The 17,425-nt window shown below is 39.5% G+C and overlaps 2 protein-coding genes across 4 annotated transcripts; one reads left to right on the top strand and one right to left on the bottom strand.

The window, feature by feature from the left end:
• Positions 1-110: 110 nt before the first annotated feature.
• nr1h4 (nuclear receptor subfamily 1, group H, member 4) lies at positions 111-13,359 on the top strand. 3 transcript variants are annotated; one of them, XM_008311983.2, is made up of 10 exons: positions 261-644; positions 1,982-2,161; positions 4,951-5,334; positions 7,942-8,082; positions 9,016-9,158; positions 9,255-9,353; positions 9,446-9,545; positions 10,042-10,188; positions 11,582-11,695; positions 11,813-13,359. In XM_008311983.2, exons 2-10 carry the CDS (start codon positions 2,065-2,067, stop codon positions 12,049-12,051), a joined length of 1,464 nt encoding a protein of 487 aa, XP_008310205.1. In that variant the 5' UTR covers positions 261-644; positions 1,982-2,064; the 3' UTR covers positions 12,052-13,359. The 3 variants fall into 3 exon arrangements, with proteins under 3 accessions (XP_024911963.1, XP_008310205.1, XP_008310206.1); XM_025056195.1 differs by lacking the exon at positions 1,982-2,161 and having other exon boundaries at positions 111-644; positions 11,813-12,051; XM_008311984.2 differs by lacking the exons at positions 261-644; positions 1,982-2,161 and adding an exon at positions 3,131-3,610 and having other exon boundaries at positions 11,813-12,051.
• Positions 13,360-13,956: 597 nt separating this feature from the next.
• c1qtnf13 (C1q and TNF related 13) lies at positions 13,957-16,681 on the bottom strand. Its single transcript, XM_008312027.3, has 2 exons — positions 16,593-16,681; positions 13,957-15,174 (listed from the first exon to the last, which is right to left on the bottom strand). Exons 1-2 carry the CDS (start codon positions 16,621-16,623, stop codon positions 14,144-14,146), a joined length of 1,062 nt encoding a protein of 353 aa, XP_008310249.1. The 5' UTR covers positions 16,624-16,681; the 3' UTR covers positions 13,957-14,143.
• Between the last annotated feature and the right edge of the window lie 744 nt (positions 16,682-17,425).

The raw sequence follows: 17,425 nt of genomic DNA, 5'->3' as shown, positions 1-17,425 counted from the left end.
ACCGCTGTCGTCAGGAGTTCACTGTTCACAGACAAAACTGGTTTGAACTGATTTCACACAATTTAGCAAAGAGAGCGAATGGTTTTTGAGCATTTCAAGGACAGATGACAGCGGTTGCCACTCACACAGACACACACTTTGGCATATTTTCTGTTTGATATACTCTAGAATCATTTAACAATATCACATGGTTGTTTTTATTCAAAGAAAAAAAATATATACTCTTGGACTTTGGACTGATAGCAGCGGCCTCCTCAGATTCATACCAGATGTTTGTGTCATACCCGGGACTGGACCTACTGTGTGCTACATGTGTGGAAGTGTGGGTGGGATTTATGACTGTAGCATAGGATTTGAGAAGACATGTTCTCTCTTTTGGCCTTGTTATGATAAAGAGAGTTTTTATACAGTGTTAAGGACAGTGGTGGAAGGATGGAGCGGGGGCTGACGAGCACAGGAATGGACAGCTTAATTAATAACTGCCTGACCTCAACTGGTCACACAAGCTCGTAGAGGACTGCAGACAGAGGAAAAAACCCGATTAAAAGCACATTAGCTGCTGCTGAGGGAGCTGTAGTGTGGACCAACCCCAGCTGAGGAGACTACTACCACCAAGGGACATCAAATATAAACACCAGGACAAAGTAAGAGCTGTGAGACCGAGGATTGGTAAACTTCCTGTTGTTAACTTAATGTCATCTTGTATGTATCAACAAATGTGTTGTTGTCTGTCAGGTATACGGAGCTGAGTTTGACTAAAGTGTGGGCTAAAGGACAAAGTGTGCACGTGGGCTGATCTTTTAATCTCAAGGGAAATTATGTTGCGCTAATTATTAAAAAATGTGGGTAAGGGAACTCCATCAAAGTTTGTCAAATGGGGACTCGGGGTATTCATTCTTAAAATCTAGTAATAATGATAATAATGTATAATAATAATGATGATGATGATAATAATAATAATAGATTAATACATTATTATTGTTATTCTTTATTATTTATTGATTATTGTTGTTGTTTCTCTTATTCAGTATTCTCATTCAAAAGCAGTTTGAAATTTTTGTTCAGATAATCCTTAGAAACTGTTTGTCCTTGACGTTTCCAAAATTCCAACAATATTCAAGTCCAGCTTCTGTTGAGGAGGCAGCTGACGGCCTAACTCGTTTCCTAAAAGTTACTTCCCACGTTGCACAACATGGTGTATCTTTATATGATGATATACAATGTATAATATATATGGTATTTGATTTTTTATCGACAGTGTTGCTGGTTTTAATGAGTGAACCCAGTCTTTCATGTATTGACAAAATACATGGCTATTTGAAAAAATAATTTCCCCCCCAAAATATTTCTATCCTTTCAATTAGCGCAGACTTCCAGGGAAATACAGGGAGATGCAGACCTGTACAACTTTGGTTTGATCAAACAATATTTTATATTTTTACAATTTTAGATTTGATACAAACATGAAGCCATAGATTTATAAACCAGTGTGTATTATTTCAAAATCATTAAAAAGTAAAGTAAATGTAAAGTAACAAAGTACATCTATAGGAACCTTAGAACAAAAAACATCATCTTAGTTAAAATGTTGGAAAAAGGCCTGGAAAATGTTAGGGGCTGTTGATTTATGACATTACAGAAGTATGACAGGCACGAATACCGTAGTAGATCGCCGTTGGTCCTTTTTCTGTACCAAGGAAACCAACCTTTTAATTGCATAAATGGGACATAATAAATAATAATTATAATAATATTAATAAAATATGATTTTAAAAATGTCAACAATCTGCTTTGAATGGATGTTTTAGAAATGTCTTTACTGGTGTTCATCGTGGCACTGATGTGGTTGTGGACCAGGTTCCACCTTGTGCGCTGTGCTGATGCAGTGACTCACGTGCTGACGTTAAATTAATAACTTTGTGGTTCAGGTATGAGTGGATCTGCAGTTCAGTCCAACACGACTGTTTTGTCTGTCACACAGGAGCTAAAAAGAGGGTCACCACCACTTTGTGGCACGGTGTACTTAGCGTTTTACCCTGAGTTGGTGCCTGACGTCCGTTCTGAATGAATGAGTGGGTGGGCCCCGACATCAATGTGGTGGGACCACTGCAGATCCCACCTAGCGATGAGTTCTCCATCGCAGAGAGCGCCCATTTTTTTGGTAAGTCTTTCCGGCAGAAGCCAGCTCACACAGACATACATGGCAATGCTAATTAGCTTAGCATACTGCACCTGCAGTAAATGTGTACCACGATCCGGCTCTTGCTTCAGTGTCAAATATATTTGACCACTTTTTGTAATTAAAAATGCCACTTGACTAAAACCTTATAGTTTTTATGTGTAGCCTCGAGTTTGAATTTTTGGCCAGATTCAGAAACTGACAAAGCCTGCAGGATTAATTCAGCTTCCAATACTTTACTTTACTTTAAACAGTAATGGCCTTGATCTGTGTGGCACATTAGAATACAATTGTTCACTTTTATTCATCGGTTATAAGGTATTACTCACGTTGTGGTTTTTTAGGGAACAACCACACCAAAGAACGCAGGGAATATTGATTGCGTTCTGCTGACGCTCTTACAAAAAGCCTTGACCCAACCCAACAAGGGGTCCTAATATTGGGTGGGGTTAGGGGGCGGGTCAGGAGCAGATAGATAAATTACATGCCTAAAGGCTAAAACGCTTTTATAATTTTCTATGCCATCTATTGGGGAAGCGTGTGTATTGCAGGGAAAAGGCAGAAGTATAATGATAATATAAATATGTTATTAATTTGGAAATGTTTGTCGGGTGGATTAAAAAGCTGAACGGGCCGCATCTGGACCCCGGGCCTTAGTTTGCTCTCGCCTAATCTATGAAATTATGATCATAATGCTAAATTATTATCATAATTTAATAGGCCTTAAACCACTTGAAAAATAAAAAAGTCACATATTTTAAGTTTCAAGACTGGAAATCACCTACTGAGAAAATAAGAATATAGTTGGATTACAGGATTGTAATCCAACCACTGCTGGATTACAACGGTGGTTGGAGGCATTGAGCCTGCAGGATTAATTCAGCTTCCAATACTTTACTTTACTTTAAACAGTAATGGCCTTGATCTGTGTGGCACATTAGAATACAATTGTTCACTTTTATTCATCGGTTATAAGGTATTACTCACGCTGTGGTTTTTTAGGGAACAACCACACCAAAGAACGCAGGGAATATTGATTGCGTTCTGCTGACGCTCTTACAAAAAGCCTTGACCCAACCCAACCAAGCCAAACAGCAGTAGCTGTGACTGTACCACTAGCCAGCTACCTATAATTATGTACAGATGTGGTTAATGAGTAGCTGTCCTGACCTTTGCTTCCCATAGGAGGTCTCGAGCAAACACAAGAAACTTGGTTTTCACCTGCTCTCCTCTCGTCTTAAGAAGTCTTTAGGATATTCAAATAAACATACACTGAACCTGTAATGGAACGTGGGATATGTAGTCGGACAAGAAGGAAGAAGTGAGCAACACCACGGACTTAGGAGTGTTCTCTTGGGAGTATTTAGATAGTGACGAATATTGTGTGTGGTCACACTGAGATGGCCATGGTCCAGACCAAGTCATCAAGAGGTCAGTTTAACTCACAGTTAAAAGGAATTGGAGGAAAACCGGAATTGTTAAAAGTGTTAGTTTTTTGTTTATTTGTTCAAATATCAGAATCCTGTACGTGGGAATTCTGGGATACGTTTCTTCCTTCTGCTGTAGAGGCAGCTGTGATGAATATTCCGCACCTGACACATGGACAGGTTGTTGTTGACATTCTATATCAGTTTCAGAAGTAACTTGTTTGGAATTGAGTTACATGATGTTGCTTCAAAAGACACAGTGTACTCTGTGCAAGCAAACAGTTAATCATTTGTAACTTTATAGTATGTGCATTTTGGAGTACTGCTGAGATTCTTGCTGCTCTCACAGGCTTCTGTCGATTCTGCTTCTCATGGTTGTTGTTTTTTTTTTTGCTGCACACACAATTTTAACCAATGATAAAAATCCTTGAAATAAATGTCAGTAAATCTGATTATTATCAATATTTGGTACCTAATGGTTGTTCTTGTCTTAAAGTAGTAGTTCGCAATTATTTTCTGTCATTCCACCCCTTGGGGACATCGCTACTGGTCTGACCAGTAGCGATGCAATAGCGATTATCAGCGAGTGATACACACCACAATAGGTGAGGCTTCCTCACTACGCTTGGTTCATTCCAGCTTTTAATATTTAATCTACACGTCTCTGTGTGTGTGCGACAATTCAATCCTGTCCTTGGAAAGTGTGATATAATCTTTACACAGGGTCATTCACTGGTTTATTTCAAGGTTTTTGATAACATTTTCACGATGGTTTTGGCAGGTCCACTTTGCTAACATTTATAAATGTTGTCATTATTTTCATTTGTGTATTGACAGCACTAAAGAAGTATGTCAGCTAACATAAAATAATGTTGTTTCACGTTAGAATTTTGTAGGTATTGTGTTGTTGTGATGGTAATGAAAATGAAAAATAAACAACCCTGAAGCCACTTTTTAATTATAAATTTGCAAAAACTATTCTTAACATTATGGCTCAGATTATATCACATGATCAACACTGATTAATATGAATGTATATATTAGGACAGGACAACAGTGGCAAAACATGATAACCGATTGGTCACATAAAACAGGCGTCCCCAACCCCCGGTCCGGGAACCGGTGCTGCACATTGTTCAGGTCTGTTTGGGTTGTGGTCAGGCAACATTTCCATCGCTGGCCACTTCTAATCATTAAAATATCATTATAATAATGATTATTAGTGGCAGCACATTCATGTTCATCAATTTTATTTAGCCCGGGGTATTTGATGATTTTTAAGCCATCGAGCTACCGCTGTCTTATTTGTTCAAACACTACTTCACCACTGTCTGCTCCTTGTAGATATTCTGGCAGACCACGGCAGTCCTCTGCTCCACGATCCAGATGTCTTACCATTCAACACCAGCTACAGTGGCAGCATGCAGTACCCAGCCATGGAGCCAGCGCTGTCCTCCACACCTTACTACTCCAGCCAAAACTATTACTCTCAGTACAATGGAGATGAGTGGTACTCAAACGCAGGGATATATGAACTGAGGAAAGGACCACTGGAGGTCAGCTATGATGTTGAGATGGACCAAGCCCCGCCAGTGGTGCCCATCGTGTGCAGGAGGAGCCGGAACATGTCACAGGCCGGCAGGGTGAAAGGGGAGGAACTGTGTGTTGTGTGTGGAGACAAGGCCTCAGGATACCACTACAATGCTCTCACCTGTGAGGGATGTAAAGGTCAGATCTTACACTCACAACGTTTCAGTTTGTCCTTATTTAATAATGTTTATGAGCAGTAATTTGAACCTATTGGGAGCAAGTAGTACAACATTTTCAAGGTCTGATACAATGCTGCAACTTGGAGTAGCTGCCAATACCAACATCAATTCAATAGCCTCCATCGTGTGACAGGCTGTCATTGCTGAGGTGATGGTGTCTCTGTTTACAGCATGTCGCACAAAGTGAGTAAATCAGAAGATTTAGAAGATTTCTAAATTCTGATTTAGAAATTTAGAATTTCTAAATCAGACTCATTTCAGAACGTGGTATTAAATCAGGTTTAGTGTTTTACTCTCTGCTAATGCAGAGAACTGTCAGAAATGTCAGAAAACAGCTTTGTGTTGATATCCATGTGTTGATGGCTGTTATCATTGACCTGCACCAGTATTGCAAAAAGCCAAACAACAATGGAGCAGAGAGTCCAAATACAGGCCAGTTTAGAAGGACAGTCACGTTCACTGAAAAGTCAGAGATAAGGAACCACTTATGGATGTTCTTATATATTTGATTTTTAGATACAATTTCACAACCTGTAATCAATTCTGTATAGCAGTATAGTAAATCCAGTTAGTTTCATACACAAATACTGTACAGCATTGTGCTGCATTGTGTTAAGTGTATATTTTAATGATACCCTCCCTTTCCAAGTGTATGTTAGTTAATATGTAAGCTAATTCCAACTTTTTGCGGTCACAAGTGGAGCCACTTCCCAGAGGTTGGGCCCTCTGTCTTGGTACAGGTGCATTTGCCTGCTCAGTGGAACAAAACACACCCATTGGTTCTGTCTACATGGCCTGGATGCTTTGGTGTTAGAAAAAATGTTGTGGACAATTAATGTGTATATCATTAGTGCCATTTTGGCCACTGTGAGGTCACGGCCTTTAGCTTGACTCCTTCCCATGTGTGACGGCCCTGTGGATTTACTGTGATTCATGCCAAAGGCGGGCTGAATGGATATGAGTGTAATTCCACACTGTGAGGTTGGACAAAGCCTGGAGCGCAGCCCTGGCCTGTACTGCTACTTGACTGAAAATAGGCTCAGGTCTACCTGCTACTGCTCCAGATTGGGTTCCCTCTCAGCTTTCTGTCGGACAATGCAGGAAAAACCTGAGCTCAGTTACGTCCATGCGCCGCATTGTGCTTGATGTTGTATGACAGAATGTCTGTCTCTTTCTTTCTGTCTGTCTCTCCTCCACTTTCTTAATAAAGCACTTAATGGCACATATATAACACATGCGTATAACATATTCAAGGAATACGAAATAGCTGGCTCGGCCGACCCCAACATTTTTTTACTCTACGATCGCTCAATCGGTCAAACCGTGACTCATCTGACCAACCAAAATTATTTTTACTGTCTTTCACTCCATCTCAAAACCAAAACAACCTAAAGACATTTCTACACGATATTAATGATGGCTTTATTTACCGCTTTTTATCAGTACAGGGCTGAGCTGTGTTCAAGAATTTCCCGAAGAAGTCCTGAGGCCATGTGTTTACTGTATGTTCATTGTGGCAGCATAGACTTAGCACAAAGTTCTAAAATCATTTTCCCCAGGACAGAAGACCTGTACGTTCATCAGTGTTTACCTGCATTGGTCTTCACACAGAGAATTCACCTTCCTACACAGTCACATTTTTATTTTAACCTTCAACAAAAATTGATGAGTGACAACCCATTTGTGCTTAACGTGTTATTTAATAACCTGACCATTAAAGAACCTGGAGTATTAGTTGTTTGACTTTTTGCTCCAACACAGTTTAATTTGAAACATTTGCCGTCATTTCCGGATTATTGAACGCACCTGAATATAAGCCCCACCCACTAAATTTAAAAGAAAATAAATTGTACAAATATAGGCTGCACTTGTATGTAAGTGTCCACTTTTAACGTGGGATATTTGCACAGAAAGTTTTGGTTTTTCTTTCCACTTTAATTAAATAAAAGCCTTTTTCCGAACAGTGCCTCTAACACGTCTGGTTACACCGTAGCTCTTTTCTGCTTCGGAGCCCCGACCGTAGTTGGAATACACAGCCGAAGCTAACATTAGCTCCGGGGCTAACTCCCTTCACTTTGTGCTTGTCCGCAGCAGAGGTAAATAGAAACTGGGAAGTTGGAGTCATTATTATTGGGGAAGATGTATGGGTATTAGTGTATGTAAAAAATACGGAATGCATTGAACAGGAAAAGCATTTTTATTCCAGTGTATAAATAATTCAAACAACATCTACTGTAATATTGTCCCACTTGATTTCATGCAATGGTACAATAATTAGCAGTTTAATAATGTGTGTATATAATGATGTATAAAATACACAATTTTGACATTTCTAAACTCCATCTAATGGCTATTGATCGTCCAGGTCGGTCAAGTTACCTGTGTTATTTTCTCTGAACCAAATTCTAAACATTTGGTTTCCTACAGTTATTTAGTTTAAGTTCCCAGAGACCGTGATAGGATCTTCAGACAGGACACAAATGATGATTTTATTGATGTCATAAATATTAGATAATCTTCTTGGAATGTTAGTATACTGACTTGTTTTTGATGTCGTCATGCTCAGGTTTCTTCAGACGGAGTATAACAAAGAAAGCTGTCTACAAATGTAAAAGTGGTGGCAACTGTGAGATGGACATGTACATGCGCAGGAAATGCCAGGAGTGTCGACTGAGGAAATGCAGAGAGATGGGAATGCTCGCTGAATGTAAGTAACCCAATGTATCTAGCGGCAGTGCGACGTGTGCATGATCAACAGACAGGACGGGGAATTAAATATGTTGTGAATCATTTCTACTTAATCTGGGCAGCACGCAGACGCACACAGTCGTTGAGCGTCAGGACTGGATGCAGCGGTAAAACCTTCATTTTCCATTCTGACATGGGCCGCTGAATGTTACTGTGGGTGGAATGTCACTTTGCGGACATAAAGAAGTTCACCTTTTTAAAATAGAAGAAACCACAGGCACTTTAGTTTCAGTCAGGAAAAGATTTCCACTCTTAAGAGAGTTAGCATTTAAATTATACTTTTAACTCTAAACGTGGAGCACAGAATTGTTAATGCGAGAACATGTTTGGTCTTTAAAGGAATATTAGTCTTTGGGTCAATTACACGCTGTCAGCTGAAAAGCCCAGAGGGACAGACTGCACTCCTGTTGCTCATCAATAGTGCAGTGATGCTGCGATAAATATTGCAGTGAGGACTGAACCTGTAGCCTAAGCCAGAGCTTGACAAATTATAATGTTTCAATCAGGTGCGTTCGAGGGTAGTTTTTTTTTTAATTGAATGTCTGATATCACATTCACACTCACCTGTTTAATTTACAGTATCTATTTGACCTACTTTATTGCTGCTTGTTCTGGACAAGGGGAGCACACGCGAGAATCCAAAGAAACTCCAGCGATCAATGATGGATCAATAAATCAATCAGTCAATCAGTCATTTGTTGAAAAAATCTTGTTGGAGCAAAATTAAAAACATTTTAGGGAGGATATCATTATTAGGTCCCAAGGAGACATGAAAGAAATAAAATATCAACAGAGTAAAGATTCCAAATGTTTGTCTAAAGTCGTCTGATGACAAAAATGAACAATTACAAGAATGAAGGGTTAATGTGTAAGGTTCTGTCTCTTCTTAAAGGTCTGCTAACAGAGATTCAGTGTAAGTCTAAACGGCTAAGGAAGAGCAGCAAGGCCTCCCCAGGTCAGTCTACTGGGGATGAGACGGAGGCGGGGGACCTCACTGACAGCAAACAGGTCACCTCAACCACCAAGCTGTCAAAGGTCAGCCACACAGTCTGCCAAATGGCCTGTATAAACTGTGAATCATTCGTATATTTGTCACTAAATGACTGAAAGTGTTTTCTGTTTGAAATCCAGGAGAAAGTGAAAATCACCAAAGAGCAGCAGGCGTTGATGCAGGTCATCGTAGATGCGTATAACAGGCATCAAATTCCTCAAGATATGGCCAAAAAACTGGTACAGTAACCTTCTGACAATCCTTTTCTGATGGTAGGAATCTTTTTTTTTTCGCTTGTCTCATTTTTGTCAACTTTTATTCTCTTCCACAGCTACAAGACCAGTACAGCGCAGAGGAGAACTTCCTCCTGCTAACAGAAATGGCAACTAATCAAGTACAAGTTCTGGTGGAGTTTACTAAAAACATCCCAGGTATTTGGGTTTTTACACTGGATTCAGCACACTTTACTGTTAGAAAGACACAACACTTGCAAAATACACAGTGAACCAGCTACAAATATTTAATTTAAACATGCTTAAATCACTAATGTCTCTACTCTGTTTATCACCGTGGTAAAATCTATGTAGAAATCGTGTTTTGTTTGTGAGAAACTAAATCAATGTCAATGTCCTTGTAGTGGCAAATAGCTGTAGCTTAAGCAGTTAATTATCATATTAAGATTAAAAATTGAAATCGCTGCCATTAAAACTAAGCTAAGAGATTTTTAAAATAATTCCCTCAGGTATTTGGTCCTTTGATGATCAGTAGGGTTGCTACCCTTTCTTTGAAAAATGGAACCTTGGCCGTTCGAAGTTCGAAAACTGAAACAATTTTGCCCTATAGGAATCAATGTAAAATGGATTCATCCGTTCCTGGACTCTGGATCACTGATTATTCAAACGTTTTCAACTTTTACGTCTCCATCAGGTTTTCTGTCTTTAAATCATGAAGATCAGATCGCTCTGCTGAAGGGCTCAGCCGTGGAGGCCATGTTCCTGCGTTCAGCTCAGGTTTTTAGCAGAAAGAGGCCGAGCGGACACACAGACGTCTTAGAGGAAAGGATACGCAAGAGTGGTGAGCAGAGTAATGTATCACGTCTTAAATTGAAATTGTATCTAAAACAAAACAAAAAAAATCGAATGTTGTCCAGCAATGATGTGTGCTTCGAAGTCTGAGTATTCATTTCATCTCGGTGTATCGTGTCCCTTCTGGTGACTGTTAGGAGTTCCGCACCCTTTGCTCCAGTTGCAGCTAAAACTGTAGCGTCATGACACTTGCAGTCGGGCTGCCAGGTCTGGTCAGTCCCTGCTTGAATAATTAATGTAGATGATCTGTGTGATACGGGTGGAAGATGCGTGCTGACCTGTTGATCACTGGCTAGGTTTAGGTTACAGGTGGACACGCACACTCACTGGCTACGGTTTCGCTCTTTTTTTGGCCTGTTCGCCATCACTAAAAATAAGGTCTTCCACTGAAGTGGGAGTTCTTTATTTATAACACACACAGACCTCTGCTATGAATGGGAATTTCTCACATATGCATATCGAGTCGCAGGCCGTTTAAAATATTCATGTATATGTATACGAGGTGTCATTGTGTCAACCGCCTGAACAGTTGGAAGGACAGTGGCAGTGACGGCAGGAATGTGTGTGCGTGTGTGTGTGTGTGTGCATCGGTGAGTCCCTTGGGACGTCGCTGGTGTAAATAATAGGGATGGAAGATATTTCCAATAAAGGCCAGTCTAGAAGTATGAGAGAGCCGAGCTGTCTGGAGAGACTATTGTCTCTTATCAATACATCAAGAATGCTATTGTCCTCTTCTCTCCCTCTGAGCCCCAATGACATTTATGACTGCTGGTTGATGTGTCCAAGCTCAGATGAACCGACTGCTTTGAAAAGTGAAGGCAAAAAAAAAAAGAACTAAAAAGACCAGTGGTAGTAGTATGTTTTTACTTGACATCACATTTATAACCATGGTCAATTTAGGGTTGTATTATAAGTATTATTATGTAATTATTTAGTCTTTTTAGTTTTTAAAAGCCATGCTGCTTTTCTTAAGTTACAGTTGCTGCCACCTACTGACTGATTTATTGTACAACAAACTATAATTTACTATAATAACAATGGTGAAGTCCCATCAACGGCGCCGTAAATCCAGTAATACAAAGCTCATTTTCCCCACACTTGGCAGTGCTACCCCCTGGTGGCCAACTGCTATTCCTATCTTTCATTTGAGGACACGTTAGAGTGTTTTAAAGTGTGGTTAAGCACAGCGAGAAAAAGAAATGTAACAAGAAATTATTTAAAAGAAAATTTTAAAAAAAAGAACTAGACACATTACATTTCCAAATACTGTCACTAAAAATCTTAATTTAACATCCACCTTTAAAAACAGAGTACTAAGTCATTACTTTGTATTTTTTCCCAATTTAATATGGCCATCTCATATTTTCTGTTCTTTGCCGCAGGTATATCCGAAGAATTTATGACACCCATGTTCAATTTCTATAAGAGCATAGGTGAACTTCATATGATGCAGGAGGAACAGGCTCTCCTCACCGCCATAACCATCCTGACACCAGGTACCTCAGGTTCACTTACTTTACTACTAAAAGATATCTACTCAGATAGTTGATATTTAAACCTCAGGGACACATATAGCGTGACACGCCTTGTTATTGAACCCTGTGCTTCTGCAGATAGGCCCTACGTGAGGGACCACCAGGCTGTGGAGAGACTTCAGGAGCCGATGCTGGATGTGCTCCGAAAGCTGTGCTCCCTGCAGCATCCACATGAGCCGCAGTACTTCGCCCGCCTTCTCGGCCGCCTGACAGAGCTCAGAACACTTAACCATTACCATGCAGAGATGCTCACATCGTGGAGAATGAACGACCACAAATTCACCCCACTGCTATGTGAGATTTGGGATGTGGAGTAACACGCCAAGAAAGAAAGTGACACTATTTACAGATGATGTTCCGACTAATGAGAAGTGTAGTCCCTTTAATCCTAGGTTAGTTCATTTAAATTAAGTTTGACCTTTGGTAGTATTAGTCAAGAACACTTCTGGGAATGCATTTAGAAATGCAGTTCCATTCACCATCATTTACTGGTCTACTGTCACCAGGTACTGTCAGTGACAGTGGCCATGTTGTGTTGTTGGTTTGTGACGTAGAGTCGCTGCTAAAAACAAACCTTTGAGGGCAGATCACTACACTATGAAGTTTGAACCATAAAAATATCAGTTCCAAAATATAGTTCCAAGTAACATAACACACTCATTGCAACAAAAACTAGTTCTTTTTAAGCCACCACTGCGTCACCCAGTAACACTGAAAAAAAGTTTGTACAGCGGGTCCTCACTTTAGGACATACTCGACCTGTGGTGTTTCATGGATATGTCAGAACTAGTTGGTGAGCAGAGTGGACAAATATTTGTCATCATGCCACACTGTATGCGGAAGACAGCTTTGTTTACATTCACCAGTTGTACACCACACATTGGATTGTGCTACATTCGCTTTCTTTTGTTTATGTTGTTTGTTGTTTTTTACATCATGGTGCTGCCACTGATGTACAGTATGTGAGTTCAGCAAAAATCAAGTTATGTCGTAAGAATGGAATTCCAAAAGTAAGTTGAGAACCCCAGGATTTGTAAAGGCAGCATCATCTTCTTTTAGTTTCACTTGATACACACTGTGCTTCATCATAACATGTTCCACTTGTGTTTAACATCATTGCTACTCACAAAAATGCTTCTGTTTACATGGTGCTACATTTAAGGTAGAGCACAGATGCTACTGCCCCTAGCAGCTTCTTGCATCCAGCACCGATATAGAAGCATTCTTGGCTCTGATCCATCGGCTCAACGATGATGAGGTTTCACATAACACCGGAACATCATGTTGCGTAGCCATGGCAATGATTTTTCAGCATGTTAACATTAAGACATTTATGTAGGTTTCTTTCGTTTTTCTTTGCATTTGCGTCACGCCATCACCATGTTCATTTAATGTGTTTATTAAGTCAGTTATCTAAGTCAGAATTACAGCGTATCTGCAAATGGATTAGTGTTTACAGCACATACACGAAAAGCAAGCAAATGTTAAGAAGTAGGAACTGTATACTCTGAGATCATCTGGTAGAAATCTTGGAGGTGGAATCTTTTGGTGAAATCACATGTTGTGGTTTAATATCTCACCTTAATATTCTTGCCCAGCACATAATGCAGAAGGACATACACGGCAAAAAAAAAAAAAATGCCCAGCACATAATGCAGAAGGACATATACAGCAAAAAAAAAAACCGTATTACAATTGTGTTGAACAATGTGATGTGATGTTCTCTCCACTTTGAAACAGAAGAGTTTATATTCTGGAGAACAAAACACATTCCATACTTTGGACTTGGACTTGGACATTGGACTTGGACATTGATACAACAACTTAAATATATGTTTAAATTATTTAACCATAAAGGTGTACATTGCACATTTAAGGTGCAGTGTCATAAGTCAAACTAATTGAAACTCTTGAACTTATTCCAAGGGTAACATTTAGACAGCATTCAATTATATAATATTTTTCAAAAAGACTTTTTTTCCCTCTTTTCTGAAAATGTCCTCACACAATGAAAGAAATAAATCTTTTAAATATGTAGAATTATCATTTTCTACCTTAATGAATACCATTGCTAGGTTGAAGGTTTAAACCATTACAGTTATACTCTCCACCTTTTTTTCAAATCATTTTTCCTCAGTGGATCAAGGGTGTGGATTTTCTAAGGACTGGAATTATCATTTAAGCTACAGAACATTGACAATAGAAATACAGAATAGGAATTCCACCATGCCTTTGCCACACATAGCACTACAATGAAAACACACTTGGCAATTCAATCAATGATTTTGTTCATGGATGCACCTGGGACCTGGAATATACATATACATATCCTCCTAATCAAAGCATTGATTTTATACACACTATCCTGACACAGAATTAAGCTTATAGATAAATTGAAGCTGTTGTTACTTATGCTTCAGGATAAACCAGGAATCCAGAAAAGGTGGTGTACCTTCCCTGGTTACTGTACACAGCGTAACGTTCATCCTGCTGACTGTACAGCCAGACCTGATCGCCCCGCCGTAGAGACAGCAGCAAACTCTGGCTCTGCATTTCCCTTCTCTTCGACATGTCCTCATCAAACACCATGGCCTGTACGTCACCTTTCCCAGTCATCAGCTTCACAGAAACAGCCTTACGAGGGTGTTTGCCCACCGTGAACGCAAAAAAGTAAGCGCCGGGGAAGTAGCACGTGAAGAGGCCGGCAGATTTATTAAAATGTCCACCGATGTTGACGTACTCCACGTCAAAGGTCAGAGGTGTTTTTTTCTGCTGCCTCTTAGTCTGACCTACGAGCGTGGACGTCCGTGCCACAGAAAAGGCCGACCGTGGCTGTACTAACATTTGACCACTGACGTGAGGGTTGGCCTGAGGAGGACAGTTGGAATCAAAGAGGCCTGGTGGCAGCTGTTGATGGGGGATGTCGTTGGTCACTGGGATGTTAGGGTAGACGAGGTAACCAGAGAAGGTGATGTAAGGACCTACGTTGCTGTACAAGGCATACTGAGGAGTCTGCTGTAGAAGCAGCCACACTGTGTCCATTTGCCTTAAATCAATCATTATGCTCTGGCTCTGAACCTTCCGTCCTTCTTTGAGGTAGCTGTCATATGCAATGGTCTGGACCTCTTGCCAATTCTTCACCAGGAAAACAGAAAGTATTTTCTTCGGAAACTTGCCCACGTTGAAAGAAAAATAGTAAACCCCGGGGATGCGACAGCGGAAGTGGCCAGTATCTGGATTGAAATCACCTCCGATGTTGACCACGAGCCTGTTGAAGGTCACGGCCTTCTGCTTGCCCCCCACCACACAGTCGGTTTGTGTGGCCGAAAACGCTGAGTGGAGACCTGTTGTCACTGCAGGAGCCTGAAGAGAACAAACTGGTCCAGAGAAGGAAACGAGGAAGATGATACATGCCAGGAAGCTGCCGGTGCCCCAATAAGCTTAAAGGGAAAAGAAAATAATGATGATGAAATAACAAGAAGAATATCATTGTTTTGTGGCTTCTAACATTGTGAGGATAAATGGCCACTCTTGGCCACAATTGTCCTAAAATTGGGCAGGGGGGCCGGGTCAGGAGCAGATAGATGGAGAGTTCGTGTGAACTAAGATAAATGACAAGAAAAAAAAAAAGGAAAAGTTTGGTGGGCCGGATAAAAAAGCTGAATGAGCCACATCCGGCCCTCAGGCCTTAGTTTGCCCATGCCTGGATTAGCATTTACTGTATAAAAGATTATATTTTCCCATTACAGTTAAACACACATCACTCAACACAGAAACTCTCTCTAACTCTAATTGATAGACATGCTTAACAAATGACAACAAACAAAACAAATCACAAGTATGTGTAGGCCGTTTTTTCTGTTCTTTTTTAAGTGATTCAAACTCAAACGCACTTACACTGACTGTAGCCCTCCCTAAACCCGGATAGAGGTTTATGGTGTCTGAATAAAGACAAAAAATTAGTATGTTTTTCTAACTAGGTGATTTGACCCTTGAGTTTTATTAGAGACTAAATTTGACCATCACTGCCTTAGAGGTCGATAAGAATTCACAGCTGAGCCTTGTCAAAAAAATCTTCCCACTTGGACTCACAGACTGTGAGCAGTGGCTGCGGTAATGTGGCTGACATTGTCTGTTTTCTCTGCTCATTCAGAGCAGGGACTAGACTAAGGATGGGTTCATCTGTTCCTGTTTTTTTTTTTTTTTTTTTGTGGTAACAATGGGGAGTTTTTGGTAGGAAGATCAAATAGGGCAGGAAGTGCAGATTGATAAAAGACTCCTCAGTTTAATCAGTTCAAAATACATGTTGTGCTTGTAATTGCACTAGAAAGTGTAATTGCAGACATTATATGTAATAAAACAACATTAGCATTTATTTTTAAAAATGCCATTTTACTCTCTAATGAATAGGATATAAAAACCAATTATGGTGTTTAAGTGGAACACTATAATATATAAAAAACATTGAGAATTCGACCTCAGCAGAACGGTAGTGGGTGTGGTGAAATCCTTAGCAATCTGATGTAAAAAAATAACAATTTAATATTCCAAAGCCATCTTAACAATAGTATTAATAATACCTTTAATAAATATTTACTCTTCTTTGTAGTATACACTGCTTTTGAGAATACACACTTCTTGTAACTAACTGGTACTTTAAATATGGCAAAAAGTTTGAATACTTTACTTAAAATTATTATAATAAATATGGCAAAAAGTTTGAATACTTTTCTAATAATAATTTTCAGGAGTAGTCAAACATATATGATAATAATAAAAAGTTGGTATCATTTGTGTTTTTGCACCAGCAACTAGACAAATGAATTAACTTATGACGATATGACAACATGCGACTTACCAGATGGGATATGTTGGAGCAGGCAAAGCATACTGGGCTCCTCCAAAGTCAGAAATAAGATGAAGTTGGTTGCTGCACCGCCAATGTTCACATAACAGACCTAACACACGAAGTGACAATGCTACACCCCACAGAAGATGTCAGGGAGGAGCTTCAGAGCAGCTCTACGGCTGCACCTCTGCAATGTAAGAGGAAAAGTGGACAAAAGTAAAAGTAATACATTATATTACAGTAGATGTTATGTGGTTATCAGTGCCTGTTTTAATTTAATAACTTAGTTGTTATGTTGTACACTGTAGGTAGACTATATAGGGACTGCATTTGTGTACATACTGTATATACATTTGTAAACTCAACTGAGTGTCCAAATATACAGTCGGTCAAAGCGGTATTTAAACTGAATATTATTTTGTGTGTCTGCCTTTATTGAAAATAATAAAAATATAGAATTCTTTAGGAGATCAACTCGAAATAGTTATTGTGCTAAGATTATATATGATTGCTAAAGGCATCGTTTTCAGTTGATTCAGGGCTTCTCCTTTAGAATGTATCAAAGTTACATATTATTGTTGAATATTTTGCATGGTAGAAATCATTCATGCATCTATTTATCTTTTACCATTTAATTATTTTCATCAATAGGGGCACCTTAAGGTGCTTAATTTAGAGTTGGTTCATTTAGAGAACCCGCCCTTTAATTTTACTTTAATGGACCAATACATTATTTAAAAGAATTAAAGAGAAAAAGCATGACAGACAACAGTGCATATGACTTGAGACAGATGAAAGATATTTGGCAACTGAAGTTTTTATAACATGATATAAAAAAACTT

This window comes from Cynoglossus semilaevis, chromosome 6 (genome assembly GCF_000523025.1).
Source record: "Cynoglossus semilaevis isolate Cse_v1.0 chromosome 6, Cse_v1.0, whole genome shotgun sequence".
Lineage (NCBI taxonomy): Eukaryota > Metazoa > Chordata > Actinopteri > Pleuronectiformes > Cynoglossidae > Cynoglossus > Cynoglossus semilaevis.
The sequence above is the reverse complement of the archived record's forward strand: the minus strand, read 5'-3'. Positions and strand labels throughout refer to the sequence as shown.

Coding starts and splice junctions, on each gene's coding strand:
- c1qtnf13 (XM_008312027.3), bottom strand. CDS start 16,623: ATGCTTTGCCTGCTCCAACATATCCCATCTG. Junction 15,175..16,592: donor GCTCCAACATATCCCATCTG/GTAAGTCGCATG, acceptor TTTCCCTTTAAG/CTTATTGGGGCACCGGCAGC.
- nr1h4 (XM_008311983.2), top strand. CDS start 2,065: ATGAATGAGTGGGTGGGCCCCGACATCAATGTGGTGGGACCACTGCAG. Junction 5,335..7,941: donor CACCTGTGAGGGATGTAAAG/GTCAGATCTTAC, acceptor CGTCATGCTCAG/GTTTCTTCAGACGGAGTATA. Junction 10,189..11,581: donor GGAAAGGATACGCAAGAGTG/GTGAGCAGAGTA, acceptor TCTTTGCCGCAG/GTATATCCGAAGAATTTATG.